This window comes from Clinocottus analis, unplaced genomic scaffold (genome assembly GCF_023055335.1).
Source record: "Clinocottus analis isolate CAN_PGR_092001 unplaced genomic scaffold, fCliAna1.0.p SCAF_24, whole genome shotgun sequence".
Lineage (NCBI taxonomy): Eukaryota > Metazoa > Chordata > Actinopteri > Perciformes > Cottidae > Clinocottus > Clinocottus analis.
Window position 1 is genome coordinate 6,755,971 of NW_027175976.1, and position 16,147 is coordinate 6,772,117.

Genomic DNA, 16,147 nt, shown 5'->3' on the forward strand with positions numbered 1-16,147 from the left:
CATGCAATGAATGATGAATCGACAGCCGAGGCAAACCAAGGCGTAGAAGCAAAAGAAAGGAGCGCTTCATGAGAGACATCCAGCGAGGCCCGGGGAGGATTTGGTGCTGTGGTTTGAAGGATTATAGAAGCCGTTTGGTTGGCTGGGTGGATGAGATGGCCTTTTAAGTTACAAATGAAAAATCACGTGTTCCCGTCTTCATTCAGCCGCCATGCTTCACGCTCAACAACTGCCACAACTCCATAGTACGGACCCAATGGGATTTACAGGGCTTCTTAACTCCCGTCCTCTTTTAGAGATTATACTCTGAGAGGGAATACTGCAGGAATGAAGAGGAAGAGCAGCGAGGCCTTCGCGGTAAACATAAGCAAAAATAATGTATCTTTTTAAAGCGTTTGAGTGTTTTTTTTGTCAGTGAGATTTGATGATACAGTTTCCTCTTCTTCTCATCTTCTTTTTCTTTGTCTTTCTTTTCCTTCTTCTCTCCAGAAAATGAGTCAGGAGTTTGAGATCAAGCGCATGTCACTGGAGGAGCAGCGAGATCGCCTGCAGCAGCAACTCGACAACTTGAAAGAGGAGCTCTCGGCCAAGCTCAACATGTCCAATCAGGAGGTGCAGAACAGTGAAGGAATATTTGGTTCAGATGTTTAGAAAGTGGGGCAGCGTGAGGTACTTCTCCATCGTCAGGGTTTTACCCCAGTACATGGAGTTTGGGTGAAGAGACTCGAGACTTTTTGTATCGGCCAAAATCACAAATCAGCCTCAAACCAGAAGTTTGCCTTATCATCTGTACATATACGACATCCTCTGGACCGGGAGTTAAGTTAAGCTGCGTTGAGAAAGTTAAAAAAAACTATTTTTAGTATGAATTCAAAGTAAAACCCACACAAAAAGTCACACAACGACACAAACTAATGAGCCAATGGAGGCAGCAGGAGGCCAGCAACTTCTATCCAGCAGGTTAAAATCTGTTGCGGCGTCGGAAAGGGTGTGAAAATATTCAAAATATACCGTATCTAGACTGACCCTCCTTTAAGTCAAGTCTACCTTGAGTCCTGAAACGAAACCAGTCTTGTGAGGATGACGATGCGATAACCTCTGTGTCGGTCTCTTCAGGTGTCCCACCTCCAGGAGCTGGTGAGGGAGGGCGAGCAGAACATGGGCTCAGCTCAGACGCAGATCGGCTGCCTGAGGGAAACGCAGGAGAAACTCAAGATCGAACTCGACGCCACGAGAGCCCGCGTCCGAGAGACCAGCAACCTGCTGACTGACCTACAGGTGAGGGAAATGCATGAATACAGCGCCATAGACGCTGAGAAATTACTCAACAATCGTCGTTGATTACAGGGGAAATATTAATGTTTTTTTACCCTGAGGAAAAATCAAATCATTCCTTATTCATGTATCAATGGAAACTCTGTTCTCCTTTTCGGTAAACTAGATTACCTATCGACAAATGACACATTTTTGCGTGTTCAGCTGAAAAACTATCAAGATTAGCGCAACTAATAAGTAGTTGGAAGCGTAACAATTGAGCTCTACTTTACTTATAATGAGAAGTAAATACAAATCTGACATAAAGTCAGTCTCATTGTGACAGTAAGTCTATCTAATACTCAGTCTGATGTCATCTGAGCAGCCAAAATAAAGCTAAACTCTTAGCGTTTGCTGACGGTCAAAGTGTCACTAGATGCGCCGAAGTTTGAATGAAGCAAAGAGGGAGTGAGGAAGAAAGAAAGAAAGAAAGAAAGAAAAAGGACGGATGGGAGAGAGAGGAAGAACGTTTTGAACGCAGGAAATGGGATTTAACTGAGACGTAAGTGCAGCACTGAAGGCCAGCTGTGAGATAATGATGATGAGGCTATTTTGAGTCGAGCGGTCCTGTGTTCAAAAAGAGAGACGAGAGAGACGGGAAGATTATGTGTGTGAGCGTTAGAGAGAGACGAGGAGACAGCCCGGGCGTTGTTTATTCATACCATTAGTATGAATAATTAATGATGATGTTGCCAGTTGAACGTAACAAAGTGAACAACACCAACGTGAAGTAAAATAGTTTGTATAAAAAGGCCACAGCTGGTGGAAATTCACACATGAAATCAGTGCATACAAAATGCCCAGTGAACGACAGAGAGAGGGGTAATAAAAGAGACAGAGGAGGACGGAGGGACTGAATGAGGAGCGATAATTAAGAGCCGGAGCCTGGTTCTATAAAAGGAGAGGATTTGGGTGAAAAGAGGAGCACAGGATTGTATCTGGTGTTCACACTGAGCTCATTGCAGGAGAGACTGAGCCAGCTGCGTCACGGTGAATGTAGACCAGCTATTGTTCAGCCGGAAACGTGGGATCGCTTATTAGTTTACATGAGGAACAAACGCTGAGAAAGTTCAGCAAAACTTTTGTCCAAACCAACAAATTACTTTCCACATGGAAACATTGTGTCTTTATTTGTGCAAATTAGTAAAGTGTATAGTGAATAAAGCGATTGTAACTGGTTTTATTGTGACGTGCACGCGCTGGCAGACTATCAGTCCCAGCTCCATGCATAGTACTGAGCCTCATACAGGGACAAGACACAAACCTCTAATTAGCTTCACCTGTGGCCAATTAGGCCTCATCAACCACACCTGTTCCCTGAGCAGCCCCTCCCCTCTGCAGCTGAGCGAGCCACGCCCCCTCAGCCATATCACAGAGGACACATTTAGGCTCATTGAAATGGAAAATGTCTTCATGAACATGATTTCCTGGCTTTCTAAACACTTCACCCCGAAGCTGAACAGACGAGCTTCTCGGTCTTTCACTGAACTCTTGAGCAGATAAACCCCGAAGTGGAAACGGCTGACCTGGAGAAGTTGTGTTTTCTGCCTGGGAACCAGCATACTTTAAATGCCCTGGAGCGGCGGCATTATAAATAGATGTGGACGTGGGCATTATGAGTCATCCAACACTCAGCTGTTGAAATGCTGCATCAGGTCATAGATAACAATTTGAGAAGATGTTGCTTACTTTCAGGAGCTTCACGTTGTAATTATTCATGAGTCAGCACTCGTTCACCGAGTGGCAAACACTTTATTGGACATGGAATAAAAGAATAAACTCATTATTTACAAAATAAATGACGAAACAATTAACACATTTAAGTCCTGATCACAAACAACCTTATTTGGAATATTTTGAGATAACATATGAATGACCTGTTTGGATAACAATGTTAAAAATGATCTGAATAAAAGTTTTAAGCTAATAAACTTAAACCTGGCCATTTGCAGGGCAGTTTATTTTCTTCTTGTTATCTGTGGACTCTCTGAAGAGTCCTTTAAAGAGAGAGGGAAGGTCTGCAGGGGTCAAGCACCAGGCATGCAGGATAACAAAGCAAAAAGAGCAAGATAATAAAATGTGTGCACCTGTTTGTGTCTGCAGGAGGAGATCGAGACCCAGAGGCAGCAGCACGATGCCAGAGTGATGTCCATCAGGACAGAAGAGAAACAGAAGATGGACAAGATGGCGGACGACTTGGACCAGAAATGGAGAGATGCACTGCGGTAAAAAAAAAAAAAAACCTCATCTGTGTTACACTCTCTGTCGGCCTGTCAGTCTCACTTTCTCCTGTCTTGCTCGTCTCATTGGTTCTCTCATCCATCTCTGTCATGTCTCGCCCACTCGGCCTCGCAATCACACTTGTTATTAGCGTCAGGGATTGTGGAAATGAACACAATTGGAAGCAAGAGGATGCTTACAGATATCCTTTTGCCGGAGAAAACGAGGCAGAATGGGCATGAATAAAATAAATCTCATCACGCCTCTCTGCAGGGAGGAGGTGCGTCTGCTGAAGGAGGAGCTGACGGAGGAGTACGAATCAGACAAACAGGCGGCGCAGACTCAGATCTCCCAGCAGAAAGAACTGGAGATGATGGCGGCAAGAGAGGGCTGGCAGAGGAAGGTGGAAGACCTGCTGGAACAGGTAAAACACATGTACTTGTACTGCATAAAGACACAACAGAAGGTACATGCATGCAGATACTCTTTGATAGTACTTCACTTGAGGGTTTCTGTGTTTTATTGAGAACAAAAACCACCAAGCAGTCGATTCTTGGCACAAGAACTCTGACCTTTAACCCCCCGATCCCATTGGGGATCCCTTTGATTGACCGGAGCAAAAAAAAAGGGCCCGTCCGAGGAGATGCGACTGCGCCTCGGACGCACTCTCCCGGGCTCAGCGTCCTCAAAGCTGACGGCGTCAACAAAAACCCCTTCAACCGCTTTACGATTCACATTATTCTCACAAAGGATTTCACTTCTCTTCCTGTGCTATTTTTGTCCAGTTTCTCGGTTCATCACCGAGAGCGAAAGGAGAAAAAAAACACACACACACACACACACAAAAAACAGTTTCTGTTTTTTAATTAGTTTTCCCCCAAAGCCCATATCTCTCTCACACATACATGTAAGCTACATGCATAACCACACACACACACACACACACACACACACACACACACACGAATAAGATCAAAAGTCCTGCTCTCACAGCTCTCTAACGGGAGTGGAAATTAGCGGCGGCTGCTCATTTCCGAATGAGAGCTCTGTAGCAACAGAGAGATTCATTCGAGGCTGGTTTTAAAGCTCAGGCGCTTGTCTACTTATCCTCGTGTTCCCATCCGTGCTGAGCATACTGCCTCTGGGTAATTCAGAGCTCAGCTGAGTCACAACTGAAACCAGAAAGAGCCCCGTCCTGATTTTCTGTTTTTTGCCAAGACGCCGGTGGCCCTCAGATAAACATTTTGTGACAAGCAGGAGCCTCGCTTGGCGACTCTTCAGACGCCCTCGACGCCCCGATACGCAACGGGAGAAGCTCGCGGCGACGAGTACGAAGCTAAAGAAACGCTCCGACTTGTCCGTCTGATTAAAATGTATCCTAACGAGATATTTAAATGCGGATGCATCCTTGGTTTGGAGGCAAAGCCCGTGATGCTCTGTGTTTGATCGCAGATAGTTTTCTTAATTAAATGATAATAATTTAGTCCATCAAATGTCAAAAAATGGAGCAATTCTTCTCACCAGCGCGAAAAGAAACCCCCAAATCCTCAATTCACTATCACGTAAAACTGAGAAAATTCAGAAGGTTATTTCCACTTCAGCTATTATCATAACATTTTGAATGTAAAACAATAATATAGTGAAGATATCTGACTCTTATCTTCTGTGTAAATGTGAATCTCAGTACAAAACGCTGCATTTTAAAGTGATCATGCAGAGTGGCTGCAAATAAACATCAAACAATGTCATAGACCAAATACCTAAGGAGCTTACACACTCTTTGTGTTTGAGTGTGTGTCTGTGTGTGTCTGTGTGTGTGTTTGTCTGTGGTTGTGTGTGTGTGTGCTTCGTCTCATCAAAGGGCTTTTGGTGAATTGTCCTTTTTTTAAATTTTGGCTACAGGAAGGCACAGCCCTCTGAGGTGTGTGTGTACATGAGTGTGTGTGTGCTAATGCTAGCGTCATAAAACACACATATCCTCTTTATTTTTCAAGAAAAAGAATATGTTCGCTGTGAGAACACGTGTATGTATCTTCAGACCCCCGATATGTCGGTGATTATGGAAGCCGAGGCGCTTTATTTCACCTGAAATCAGCTGTTCTCATCATATTTAATGTGCATGAGGGAGTGCGCTTCCCACACAGAGCAAAAGTCTGTCCATGAAGGCTTGAAGCGAATCGTTACGCAACAAACTTTTTACACAATGAAAGAAATAACTGAAGTAGTGCAATGATCAAATCAGTCGAAACAGATGGTGGGAAATATATTTTCATAAGTAAATGTAATAGAAACGTCCTGTACAAGATGCAAAGACAGTGTTTAAGTAGATATATAAGGAATACGCAACAATTATAAAACAATAAACCTCTCTTTAACAATTTTTCCATGCAACAATGTATTTTTCCTTTTCCTACTGTAGATTGAATGTCGTTGGATTTCTGGTTGGACGAAACAAGCATTCAGCATTTTTCACTGTTTTCAGACGTTTTATGGATCATGCAATAATCGCTTCATCAGAAAAGCATTATTAAAATGAATCCTCAGCTTCAGGCCAATGCATAATAATGCTCTTTCCAAACCCTGCACCTCATGCACGCACACATTTTGCACCTCTCCACAATATACATATTCATTTAGACGAGACTGTGCAGGTACAACTGGGCCGTTCTGCACTGTCATGACCTACTTTCAGCGGCTCTGGGGGCTCAGAGACGAGGCCGTCACACGCCGCTTCACATGTTCAGCGTCGAGCGGCTCTGTGACTCTTCACACAGGCTGAAACTAACAGCTGTCAAAGTGACAAGAGAAAGCTTTTCCGTGTGATGGATGACTTCTCAGCGGCTTCAGAATGATTTGGAGATGCATTTCACATGTCTTCTCAATGTCCTAATTCGACTGAAAGTCTTTCAGATCAATAAATCAAGTGCGGTCCATCGAAGATCAAACTTCAGCCGCGAGCATTTGATTGACACGACATGGCGTCCACACCTTCAGCTTAAGTGGAAGAGGAAATATTTACTGGATATATTAACGGAGGAAAGTGTGTGTGTGTGGGTGGACATGCACCCTTATCTATAATGACTTCTTTTTCATTTTGATATTTCCATTTAAAGGTTTGAGCCCCTGGCTGCAGCGTGTGTGTGTGTGTGTGTGCATGCGTGTGTGTGTGTGTGTGCAGGTTGTTTTTTCCACCTTCATGCCCTACATTTTTTCACACACATATTGGACACAGGAAAGCAGGACTCCGCACAGGTCATCCATCCGTTTTTTTTAAATCCATATCCGGTGTTGAACCTCATCTCAGCGCTGCTCCTCATCCTCTCATTTTAAATCCATCTTACCTTTTGCGGTCCCTAATGTCGTACTCCTACAGCACTAAACCCCGCCGGGGATTTAGCTGCGGCAGCTTGAGGAAGAGTGGCGTGTGGAGGACCGGAGCCGTCAGCCTCGGCCCTGATGGTCTCAACATCTCCCCGAAACGAAACCCTTTTTTTTGCGCGACGCTCGTCGGCGTTGATGTCCCTCGGTTCTGTGTGCTGTCGCTCGTCGTCTCGTCACGAGCGGCCAAATCTCCAGCTGCAGCTCTCATCGTTTGGCTCATATCCAAGTGTCGATACCCCCCGCCGGCGTCTGGAAGAAATCAAAACAAACTGTTGGAGGAAAAAAACACATTTTCATGTGAGGATTTGAAGAAAGAAAGACGCAGGAGGAAACAAAATATGTTTTCGATGTTGACCTAATTAAACCTGGTGCATCTTTGCTCTCAAGAAGAAATTGAATGTGACAGAATGACAGTTTTTCTTGTTGAGCACATTGTCCATATTTGCTTATACTATCTCTCCATCTCGTTCCATACTCTGATGTTTCTCCCCACAGCATGAACATCAGCTACTTCATCTGCTTCTCTTCTCTGTCCAGATCTCTCTCTTGAAACAGTCTCTGGAGCTGCAGTTGTCCCAGTCCCAGTCCTCCCTCCAGCAGCTGCAGTCTCAGTTCAACCAGGAGAGGGAGCTGCTGAGCCAACAGCTGAAAGGTAAGCCGGCCCGCGCCGCCACCCCGCAGCGACAAAGCGGGCGGCAAAACATGCAATCTGACCGTGCAGCTGCATGAAGAGGTTTTTCATGAAAACGCGTGTCTCCTGTCATCCGTCTCGTTGAACAGCGTGTGTTGCGTGTTTGTGTGTGTGTGTGCGCGTTCGCAGAGATGCAGCGGGAGCATCAGAGGCGAGAGCACCGACTCCAGGAGGCGCACTGCTGCGCCCTGAGCACCATGGAGGAGGCCAGGCAGCACCAGATAAGAGTACGAGGGCCCACAAATGAACACACTGGTGTCTAGTTTTGTGTAACTTATGTTTATGCCAGAAACACTTTTTTTTCGCAGTTGCACATATATCAGTGCATTTTACACTTATTCTGCCTATACCTTAAGGCGCTCATGTACTGATGGCTTTGATGACATACGAGACACACACACACACACATACACATACAGACACACACACACACACAAAGCAAATATATATGAATGTACATGATGCTGTTCACCTGTGAAATTGTGCTTTTCTTTTCAGTATATGTGCAGCTGCGATGTTCTTATTAAAGAGTTTTGGGCATAAACATAAGTTATACAGTTTGGAAATGATTTATTTATGTATAGAATTAATTACTTATGAGTCTGAGGGATTGTTTGCAAAACTACCGACACTCGACACAAATAGATCACGGAGTTTTTCTAATCGTTAGTTTTAATTGAATTATTCTTTTATCCATTAGCTCCATCTTTTAATTTCACGCATTTCCTGGCGAAATGACATTGAAAATGAGCCGTCGTGGTCGCAGCTTATTGTTGACTTTACGGTTGAAGCGCAGATTTAATTACACGGCAGGTTTGAGGATTTTTCTTCCTGCCTCATTGAACAAAATGATTATAGCAGCAAGTGATGTGTCGGGTACCATTTAATGTTAATGATGTCATGGATCACATCATGCCCCTTTATGGAAATGAGGCTGTGTGTGTGCGTGCGTGCGTGTGTGTGTGTGGGTGTGTGTGTATGTGTGTGATTTCATGTCCGCTCAATGAAATAAGGCAGCTTTTTGGATATTTCTTTGCTCTTGTTTCTTACACTTGTTTCAGCCATTTTAGAAATCTGAAACTAGAGCTTTCGCTTGCGTTACGTCGCTGTTTGTACGGCACATGAAGGATGCTTTGTGGGTTTAGCATCTATTATGTTTAGCATGTAGTTACATACGTCATGACCGTAACACATTTTTCATGATTACAATTCGTCATCGTAATTTTTTCTCCAGGAATTACACCAAAATCAACTATTTGGTGCAACGTTTCCTTCATCCAGTGCATCGTGAGACAAATGGCGTCCGACAGCGCGCTCAAAATAGGAGCGGATTAGTTCTGATTAGTTTGGACTGTGATTAATTGTCGTTCGTTCGTTTTCACCGAGTGACCGGACGAGAATCCGTACACAAAAGGGACGCAGCGTCGGCGTTCGTTCTCGCTCATTGTTCGTCTTCTCGGTTTAATTCTCCGACAACGCGGCTTCATTTGACGTCCTTTCCGACTCTTCCTCTAATACTGTAATTACGAATGCAGGCCCTGGAGGAGCGCCTGAAGCAGGAGCAGCGGGAGGAGGTCCACGCTCTGAAGGAGGCCCACAGGAGGACCTTCGACATCCTGAGGCAGCAGTCGGACCAGGAGCTGCAGACGCTGAGATTTGAGCTGGAGGACGAGGGGAAAGCCAAGCTGGGTAAGTGATTCTACACTTAAATGTAATTGCTGTAGTTTAAACGAGCGCACGGCGCGGTTTTTAAACTACAGCAATAACTCTTCTGCCTTCGGCGAAGATGTTTCTTCCCGGGGTGATGATGTCTCTACCTGCTGCGTTGATGCTTGCTGGGCTGTTTCGAGGACTGGAAGGAAACACAACCAGCCTTGAACCAAGAGGTTCGGAAAAGGCTCATTGAGAAACTGCACCGGGGTTGAATCAGAAGATTGCATTCGAGAAGAATACTTGGCATCAGGATGACTTGATTTTGCAGAACAAAGGCTTTCCGAGTGAAATGAAGTCACGTTTGATCTTTTTTTTCAACTCCTAATCCAAGTAGCGGCAGATTATTTTGTCTGTGATCTGTGAACCGCTGCAAGTAGTAGAACTGAACTTAATGTTTAAATATCAGACATAAGGAGACAAGATGCAATGGAAGATAATTGCTTTTGATTTTAAGATGATTTGGAGATTAAATCCCTCAAAATGAAGAAGTTTAAAAGGAACTCAGATGAGGAAAAGATCCAGAAAAAACAACGATGATTCATTTCTACTCGCAGTCCTTTGGTTTTTATCCTAACTCTTCTCACAGTGAGCGCACAGCTTCCTCCCACGATGCTTGAATCTTGTACTCTCTGTCCGGCAGCGTCTCTCCGTGCAGAACTGAACCACCTCCACGCTGCGTCCATCGAGCACCTGAAGCAGCACCACCACAAGGACAACACCTGCGTCAAACGAGATCTGGAGAACGCGATGGAGCACAGCCACCAGCAGGTAGCCGTCTCGTTGTCCTCTTTCGTTCAGCTGCTTTAACACCTTCTGACTGGCTGCGTTTCATGTCTTTTCTCCCAGGAGCAGGAGCTCCTCGTCCGTATCTCCGACCTGCAGGCGGAGCTGTGTTCCCGGAGCAACCGCATCACCGACCTGGACCACGAGATCCACTCTCTGAACGAGACCATCGACACTCTGACCAGAGAGCTGGAGATAAAAGGCAAAGAGGTGCTGCGGGTTCGCAGCGAGGCTAACCATCAGATAAGGTACGCAGCCGCCGGGCGGTCCGTTTGTAACGGGTGTGACGTCGTCCGGAGGCGCCTGACCGATCGAGACATCTGTCTGGTATTAAAAGTTACCGACTGCAGCTCTGTCACTTCCTTCCTCAGGAGCCGCGGATGTTATTTTGTTTGCGTTTCCGGTTCCAGCGCCGCTCTTCAGTTTGCAGCTGCACATCGTCCTCTGTAATTTTGTATAAATGCGGCATCGAACGTTCTGTACCGAGGAATTAAGTGTTGGTGAGGAAAAAAAAACGCACTCGAGTGATGACTCGGAGCGTCGCTGCTGTATCATGGAGATAACATTTTTACAGAAACTCGACTATAAATCGTGTGTGAACCGGATATTTGAGAGCAAACTGGGCGGAGGTCGCCACCACGGTGCCTGTGTGTCCTATGAGTGTGTGTGCGTGACCTCGCGATACGTTGTGGTTTATTCATTTGTCCCTCTCTGCTCTAGGGCCCACGAGCAAGACCTCTCCAAGAGACACGAGCGGGATCTGGGGGAGATGAGTATGGTCCACCACAGAGAAACACAAATCATGCTGGCGGACTTCAACAAGGCCCAGGAGGTCCTCAAAGACAAGATCAACGCGCTGCAAATACTGTGAGTCGCTGACGTGTGCGATGTGAGTCTGTCGTGCGTCTCTGGCGGCCGACGGCGTCGCTTTTTCGCCTTGTGCTGACGCCGCCCGCCTGCTTTTTCTGCGTCCCGTCTGTGCGTTTTCAGGCTGCAGGGCACGGAGGAGAAGCTCAGGAACAGAGAAAGCCGACCAGAAGACCTGCACGTGATCGCAGAGCTCCGAGAGATGGTCAGCGAGCGAGAAGCTCTGGTGAAGAAGCTGGTGGTGAGTGGACCGGACACGAAGCTCCTTCTTCATCTGTGTGTATGCTCTCATTGGATTTCTGAACTGTGGATGTGCACCTGTATTTGTTTTGGGGATCCCTTCAGGTACCGCATGTCCTTCAAATCTCTTCAGCGAATGAAAAGGTGCAATGATTTCAACAAATTTGAAAAAAGTAAACGCACACAAACACGTTTTCTTTTTAAATAAAACAGAATCTAGAAGAACAAAATATCCCATGTGTCCCGTGAAGATGTCATCACGAGCTTAAAAACACATGGATGCGAAAGACAGAAGCCTTCCTGCTGCAGGAATAAAAAAATACTCGCGCATGTCATGGATTTGATCGTTGGATCCATTGCAGCAGGATCCTGCAAACAAGAGACCGGCCTTCAATGGGTCCGCCCAGCTGAGTTTGATACTCGACGGGAGGATGAACGCCTCAAAATGTCGTCTTTTTCTCACAGGACGACAAGAAGTTCTACCAGCTGGAGTTGGTGAACAGAGAGACGGGCTTCAACAAGGTCTTCAATTCCAGCGCCAACGTTGGCGTGATCAACCCGCTCATCAAGGTGAGCGATCCCACACTGGACGCTCTGCACGTCGGGAAGGCTTCCGCGAAGGCCCGCCGGTCTGCAGCGCTCCAGCTCACGCACGCATTTGGACACTTTTCAGATCACAAACTTAATCAATCCCAATATGACATGCATTCAAAAGTGAATCCACAAAGGGCCCGAGAGCCCCGAGGCTTGGCAGTTATCCACCGTCTGTACACACTTGCCAAATAACATTATTGATCATTAATCAAAGCAGTAAAGGTCGCTGTCATGATAATTTATGTACAGTGTACAGTTGTCTGCCTCATATTAAAATTGATCCGCACTGAGGGACATTGTTATTGCACCTTAATCAGGTCCAACACGGCTTTGCTACACAATATAAGAAGAAAGCATCATTTTGCTTGATTTGATGAGTGTTTTTTCATCATATATTATTCTTCACTTAAATGTGTCCTATTTTTTTGAGCGCTATGAGTCACTTAAACATAACATCACAATCAGCCTCGCATCGAGTTCATCTTCAAGACTGATCTCTGAGCACGCAGTTGTCGTACCTTCTGTCTCCTCCTGGGAGTCATTCAGGAGCAAGGATGCTCGATTTCAGCCTCATACCGACATCAATCCTCTCCTTCTTTCCTTTCCTTTCCTTTCCTTTCCTTTCCTCCTCCTCCTCCTGCTGTTGTTGCTCTCTGCTCTCTCCCACGTGCAGGACTAGAACCTTTCTGACGTCGGACATTGTGTGTTTCTCGTGATGAGTTGCAGTCTTGATCACGCTGTGCAACACAATGTTACACAGTGATTGTAACTGTAACGAGGTCAAAAGGTCAGGTGGTTTGTTGAAGCCGTGTGCACGGGGCTGTGGTGACACTTTGGATGGTGGTTTTGTCTTTTTTTTTAGCCTTTCCAAAAGTGTAAGAACCAGATGAAACTGGGTTTATCTGCATCCACGCTGCAGTCGTTAGCATGACCAGCGAACTAGCTTACTTCAAGGGGCCAAGGAGCACGTCGTTAGCTAAGGGGTTAAAGGTCAAAGTGTGGGAGCCGGTCCTGGATGCTACTTTACCAGACCTGCGGCTAACGTCAGCGATGTGCTCTTCAATGGATCACATTTGCGTCATCTTCCCCTAAAACCCCGCCTCTTTAGGTGTAGCTGTGATTGCCAACAGGCTCAGCCAATCAGATCACCGCTTTCCTAGCCAGTCAGCTCGTCATGAAGGTGAGGAAGAGGAGGGACGGGAGGTGGAGGAGGTGTGGGCCACCGCCCTCCCTCCAGAGGTCCCTCCCCAGACTCAGCAAAGCCCTCCAGCTGTTCAGCCCTCTTCCTCTTTCTCCTCAGCATCCTCCTCCTCTTCCTTCTTCTCCTCATCCTCCACATCATCCCATGCCAAGCCTTGCTCTTCCTCATGCTCCTCATCCTCAGGAAGCCCTGGTGCAGCATCAGGGCCCGCAAAGCTTTAGGAGGTGAGAACTCATCGGTCTTGCTGCCACTGCTGCCCTCCGTTCACCTTCACCTCACCGGGAGCGAGGGAGATGTTTGCTGCCCCCACCGTCTGCATATCTCTCCTCACTCCTTCGTTACCTTCCTCCCTCCATCCTCACCCCTTTAACCCAAAGCTAAAGAAGGGCTTATTTCCTGTAAACTATACTATACAAACCTGCATTCAAGCGAGCTGCAGACATATTGTGAATAGTTAAATTAGAAACTTGTCTCATCTTTTCCTCACCAGATGCATGCCCCTTGAAGAAGATACCTTCTCCAGTTTGCTGCATACTGTATTTTACCAAAATGTGCGTAGGGTGTCATGGGAATCTTTTTATTTTTACAGAACGCTGCAGTCTGTCTCCATCAGCTCAGGGTCAACCGAGACGTATAATGAAGATTTAATCTCTTTTTGATCCTTCATGCCATATCATCACATTTTCCCCTTTTTGTATCACTGAACTATCACGCACACATCGCAGACCGAATCTTCTTTGAAACAAACTCTCAGACAAAAAAAAAGGAGCCAACCCTGAAACTTTGTACTTACAAATCAGTCTCCGTGGGACTTCCAGCTCTGATGCGGAGAAAGAAATGAGGGATTTTTAAAGCGCTGCAGTCACTGAGAAGTGCGAGCCGCAAATGTGAAACCATTTTAGATAACGCTTTGGTTCTCCAGTGAAAGGCAGTGGACACACAGTAGGAGAGGAGATAAAGGAGGCTTGTTGGCTGCCAGCACTGAATATAAAGCATAAAAAAAATGTTCTTTTGAATTGAGAGGAGGGAAAGTCGTTCCACAACTTTTTCAAAAGTCTTCATCCTCTCTGTTTTTTTTTTCTTGTTGTTGTCCGTTTCAATTTCACCAGCAGAGCCGAAAGTGATCCGGGTTTAGAAACCGGGCGGATGAGAGTGCACTCGTTGCTCCTGCGTGTGTCAAAGTGTCCTTGCATGTGGAGGACGAACTATCTCAGTATTGTGGACATCACACCAGCCTTCACTTGTTTTCTATTAAATGTGTCACAAGCACTCACGGGATCTATTATGCGCTGGTTCTGCCCACAATCCTCTACACAAAATGTTCTCACTCCGCTGTTTTCTGCTGCCTAGCAAGCTGCCATGCTTGTAAGCTTGCACACACACACACACACACACACACACAAAGTGTCTGTATCTCCTCATGTTCAGTTTCTCTCCGTCTCATCCTCCTCCTCCTCCTCCTTTCTCCTCCCTCCCTCAGCCTTCCTGAGGCCAACGCCACGACGCCATCAGACCTGAGGGTCGTGGAGGCGGGAAAAAGCAAAGACCTCGTGGTGAAAGAAGAAGAGCTGTATTCCCAGTACTTCACTTTCTGACCGGCAAAAAAAAACCCACCAAGAACAACAACAACAACAACAATCTGTCAAAAAGAACGAGGTAATGGGGACAGAGAGCTAAAGTCGGGCAGCGAGCACACTGTCGGTTTTGAACGTCATTTTGGGGCGACATTAATATCAAACTGCTCATCACAGCGCTCCCATCCATCACGTGCAGCACAGAGTGCAACCTTAGGGCTTCCACACACGGTGAGCATGACGAGTGGCGCAGCTTGACGGTGCGTCATCGTGAACGTGTGCATGGTAGCGGGATATATAAACGCTTTTATACCACATGCTTTTGTGCAAAAACGGGACATTTGTATGAGCTCTGAAGCGGCGAGGGGTTACAATTTATTTTAAACCTTGAAAAGGACTCATTTTGATGAACTCGGGCCCAAAAGTTTAACTCTGGATAGAAGTGTGGCGGTAATGAAGAGGTCCACTTGCTCACTTTAAGAGACGCGTTTTGAATTTCACTCTGAAGTTTAAATGCGTGGTTTCCACACAGGGATTAGATCGCATAATAAGGAAGTGGAAGAAAAATCTGTCATTTTTTTCCCCCAAAATTGAGAAACAATATCGGCCTTATATTTGTCAGGACTGATGACATTTTTATTCACTGATAAAAACTTATTTCTGTGACACAAACGCAAGATGAAGGCTGTAGTCTCAGTCTCAACAGGAGACAGGAGTAGTCAGTGTTAAAGGATAATTATGATATGTTACGACTTGGATGTGACAGCGTTTTTCTTTCCTATCAGAATAAATAACAGCGTTATTTACAGCGTCACCAAAGTAATTGTTGAAATGTGAGAACATGGCGACATTTCTCAAAGGAAGTTTGACCAGAAAAGAACCGCAAGCAGTCTGACGGGAAGAGAAAATCAAGTTAAGAGTTAAATAAAAGTGTAGCTGATCTGAATTATCCTTTAAGACTTTCAGAAACAGTCTCAAACCTCCATGAGAGGATTTCCCTCTCTCCTCTCCGGCTTCTCTAGCTCATACAAAGACGTCACAAACAGTGTTGCAGAGAGAATAAAGAGTGACACGAGCAACTGTATATTGGGAGGAAATGTTTTCAGCTCCACATACGACGAGTTTCCTTCTTTTTATTTCTTTTCTTACATCAACATGTGTCTTACAAGCTGTTATCTGACTGGAAGCGCTTTGAAAAGTTGAGCCAGGAGGAAAAAAGTGATTTCTGCCTTGATACTCGCCTTCATGCTGTGTCTCCATGTGTAAATACACACAAACACGTCTTTGAGGAAGAAGGACGGACCTAGCTGATGATTCTGGTTGTTTTCTTTGGCCTCTACCGTACGATGAACTCCAGTACACCACGATATCGACGCCAGCCACGACAAAAACACCCACCCACCCACACACACACACACACACACACACACAATACAAGAAGACTAACTTTAGCTTGCTGTCCCAGGGCGTCGACCGTGTACATACGGTTCATGTTTGAAAGTCACCTTCGAACCTCTGAACCAGCCGAGGGGCGCTTGATTCGCGTTCGCGGACACCTCAACGGGCTCA

General features: G+C 45.8%; 1 protein-coding gene across 2 annotated transcripts in view; it reads left to right on the forward strand.

Annotated features, from left to right (window-relative positions):
• Positions 1-16,147, forward strand: part of fam184aa (family with sequence similarity 184 member Aa) — a 32,868-nt gene extending 16,721 nt beyond the window's left edge. Inside the window, exons 11-26 of one of the 2 annotated variants that reach the window (XM_068590572.1) lie at positions 490-612; positions 1,117-1,278; positions 3,418-3,539; positions 3,808-3,958; positions 7,453-7,567; positions 7,736-7,833; positions 9,142-9,295; positions 9,960-10,087; positions 10,166-10,350; positions 10,823-10,969; positions 11,093-11,210; positions 11,675-11,779; positions 12,794-12,801; positions 12,934-13,015; positions 13,104-13,228; positions 14,485-16,147. In XM_068590572.1, coding sequence (XP_068446673.1) covers positions 490-612; positions 1,117-1,278; positions 3,418-3,539; positions 3,808-3,958; positions 7,453-7,567; positions 7,736-7,833; positions 9,142-9,295; positions 9,960-10,087; positions 10,166-10,350; positions 10,823-10,969; positions 11,093-11,210; positions 11,675-11,779; positions 12,794-12,801; positions 12,934-13,015; positions 13,104-13,228; positions 14,485-14,599 — 1,938 coding nt within the window. In that variant the 3' untranslated portion in view covers positions 14,600-16,147. The remainder of the gene's footprint in view (positions 1-489; positions 613-1,116; positions 1,279-3,417; positions 3,540-3,807; positions 3,959-7,452; positions 7,568-7,735; positions 7,834-9,141; positions 9,296-9,959; positions 10,088-10,165; positions 10,351-10,822; positions 10,970-11,092; positions 11,211-11,674; positions 11,780-12,793; positions 12,802-12,933; positions 13,016-13,103; positions 13,229-14,484) is intronic. The other variant, XM_068590571.1, reaches the window with a different exon arrangement.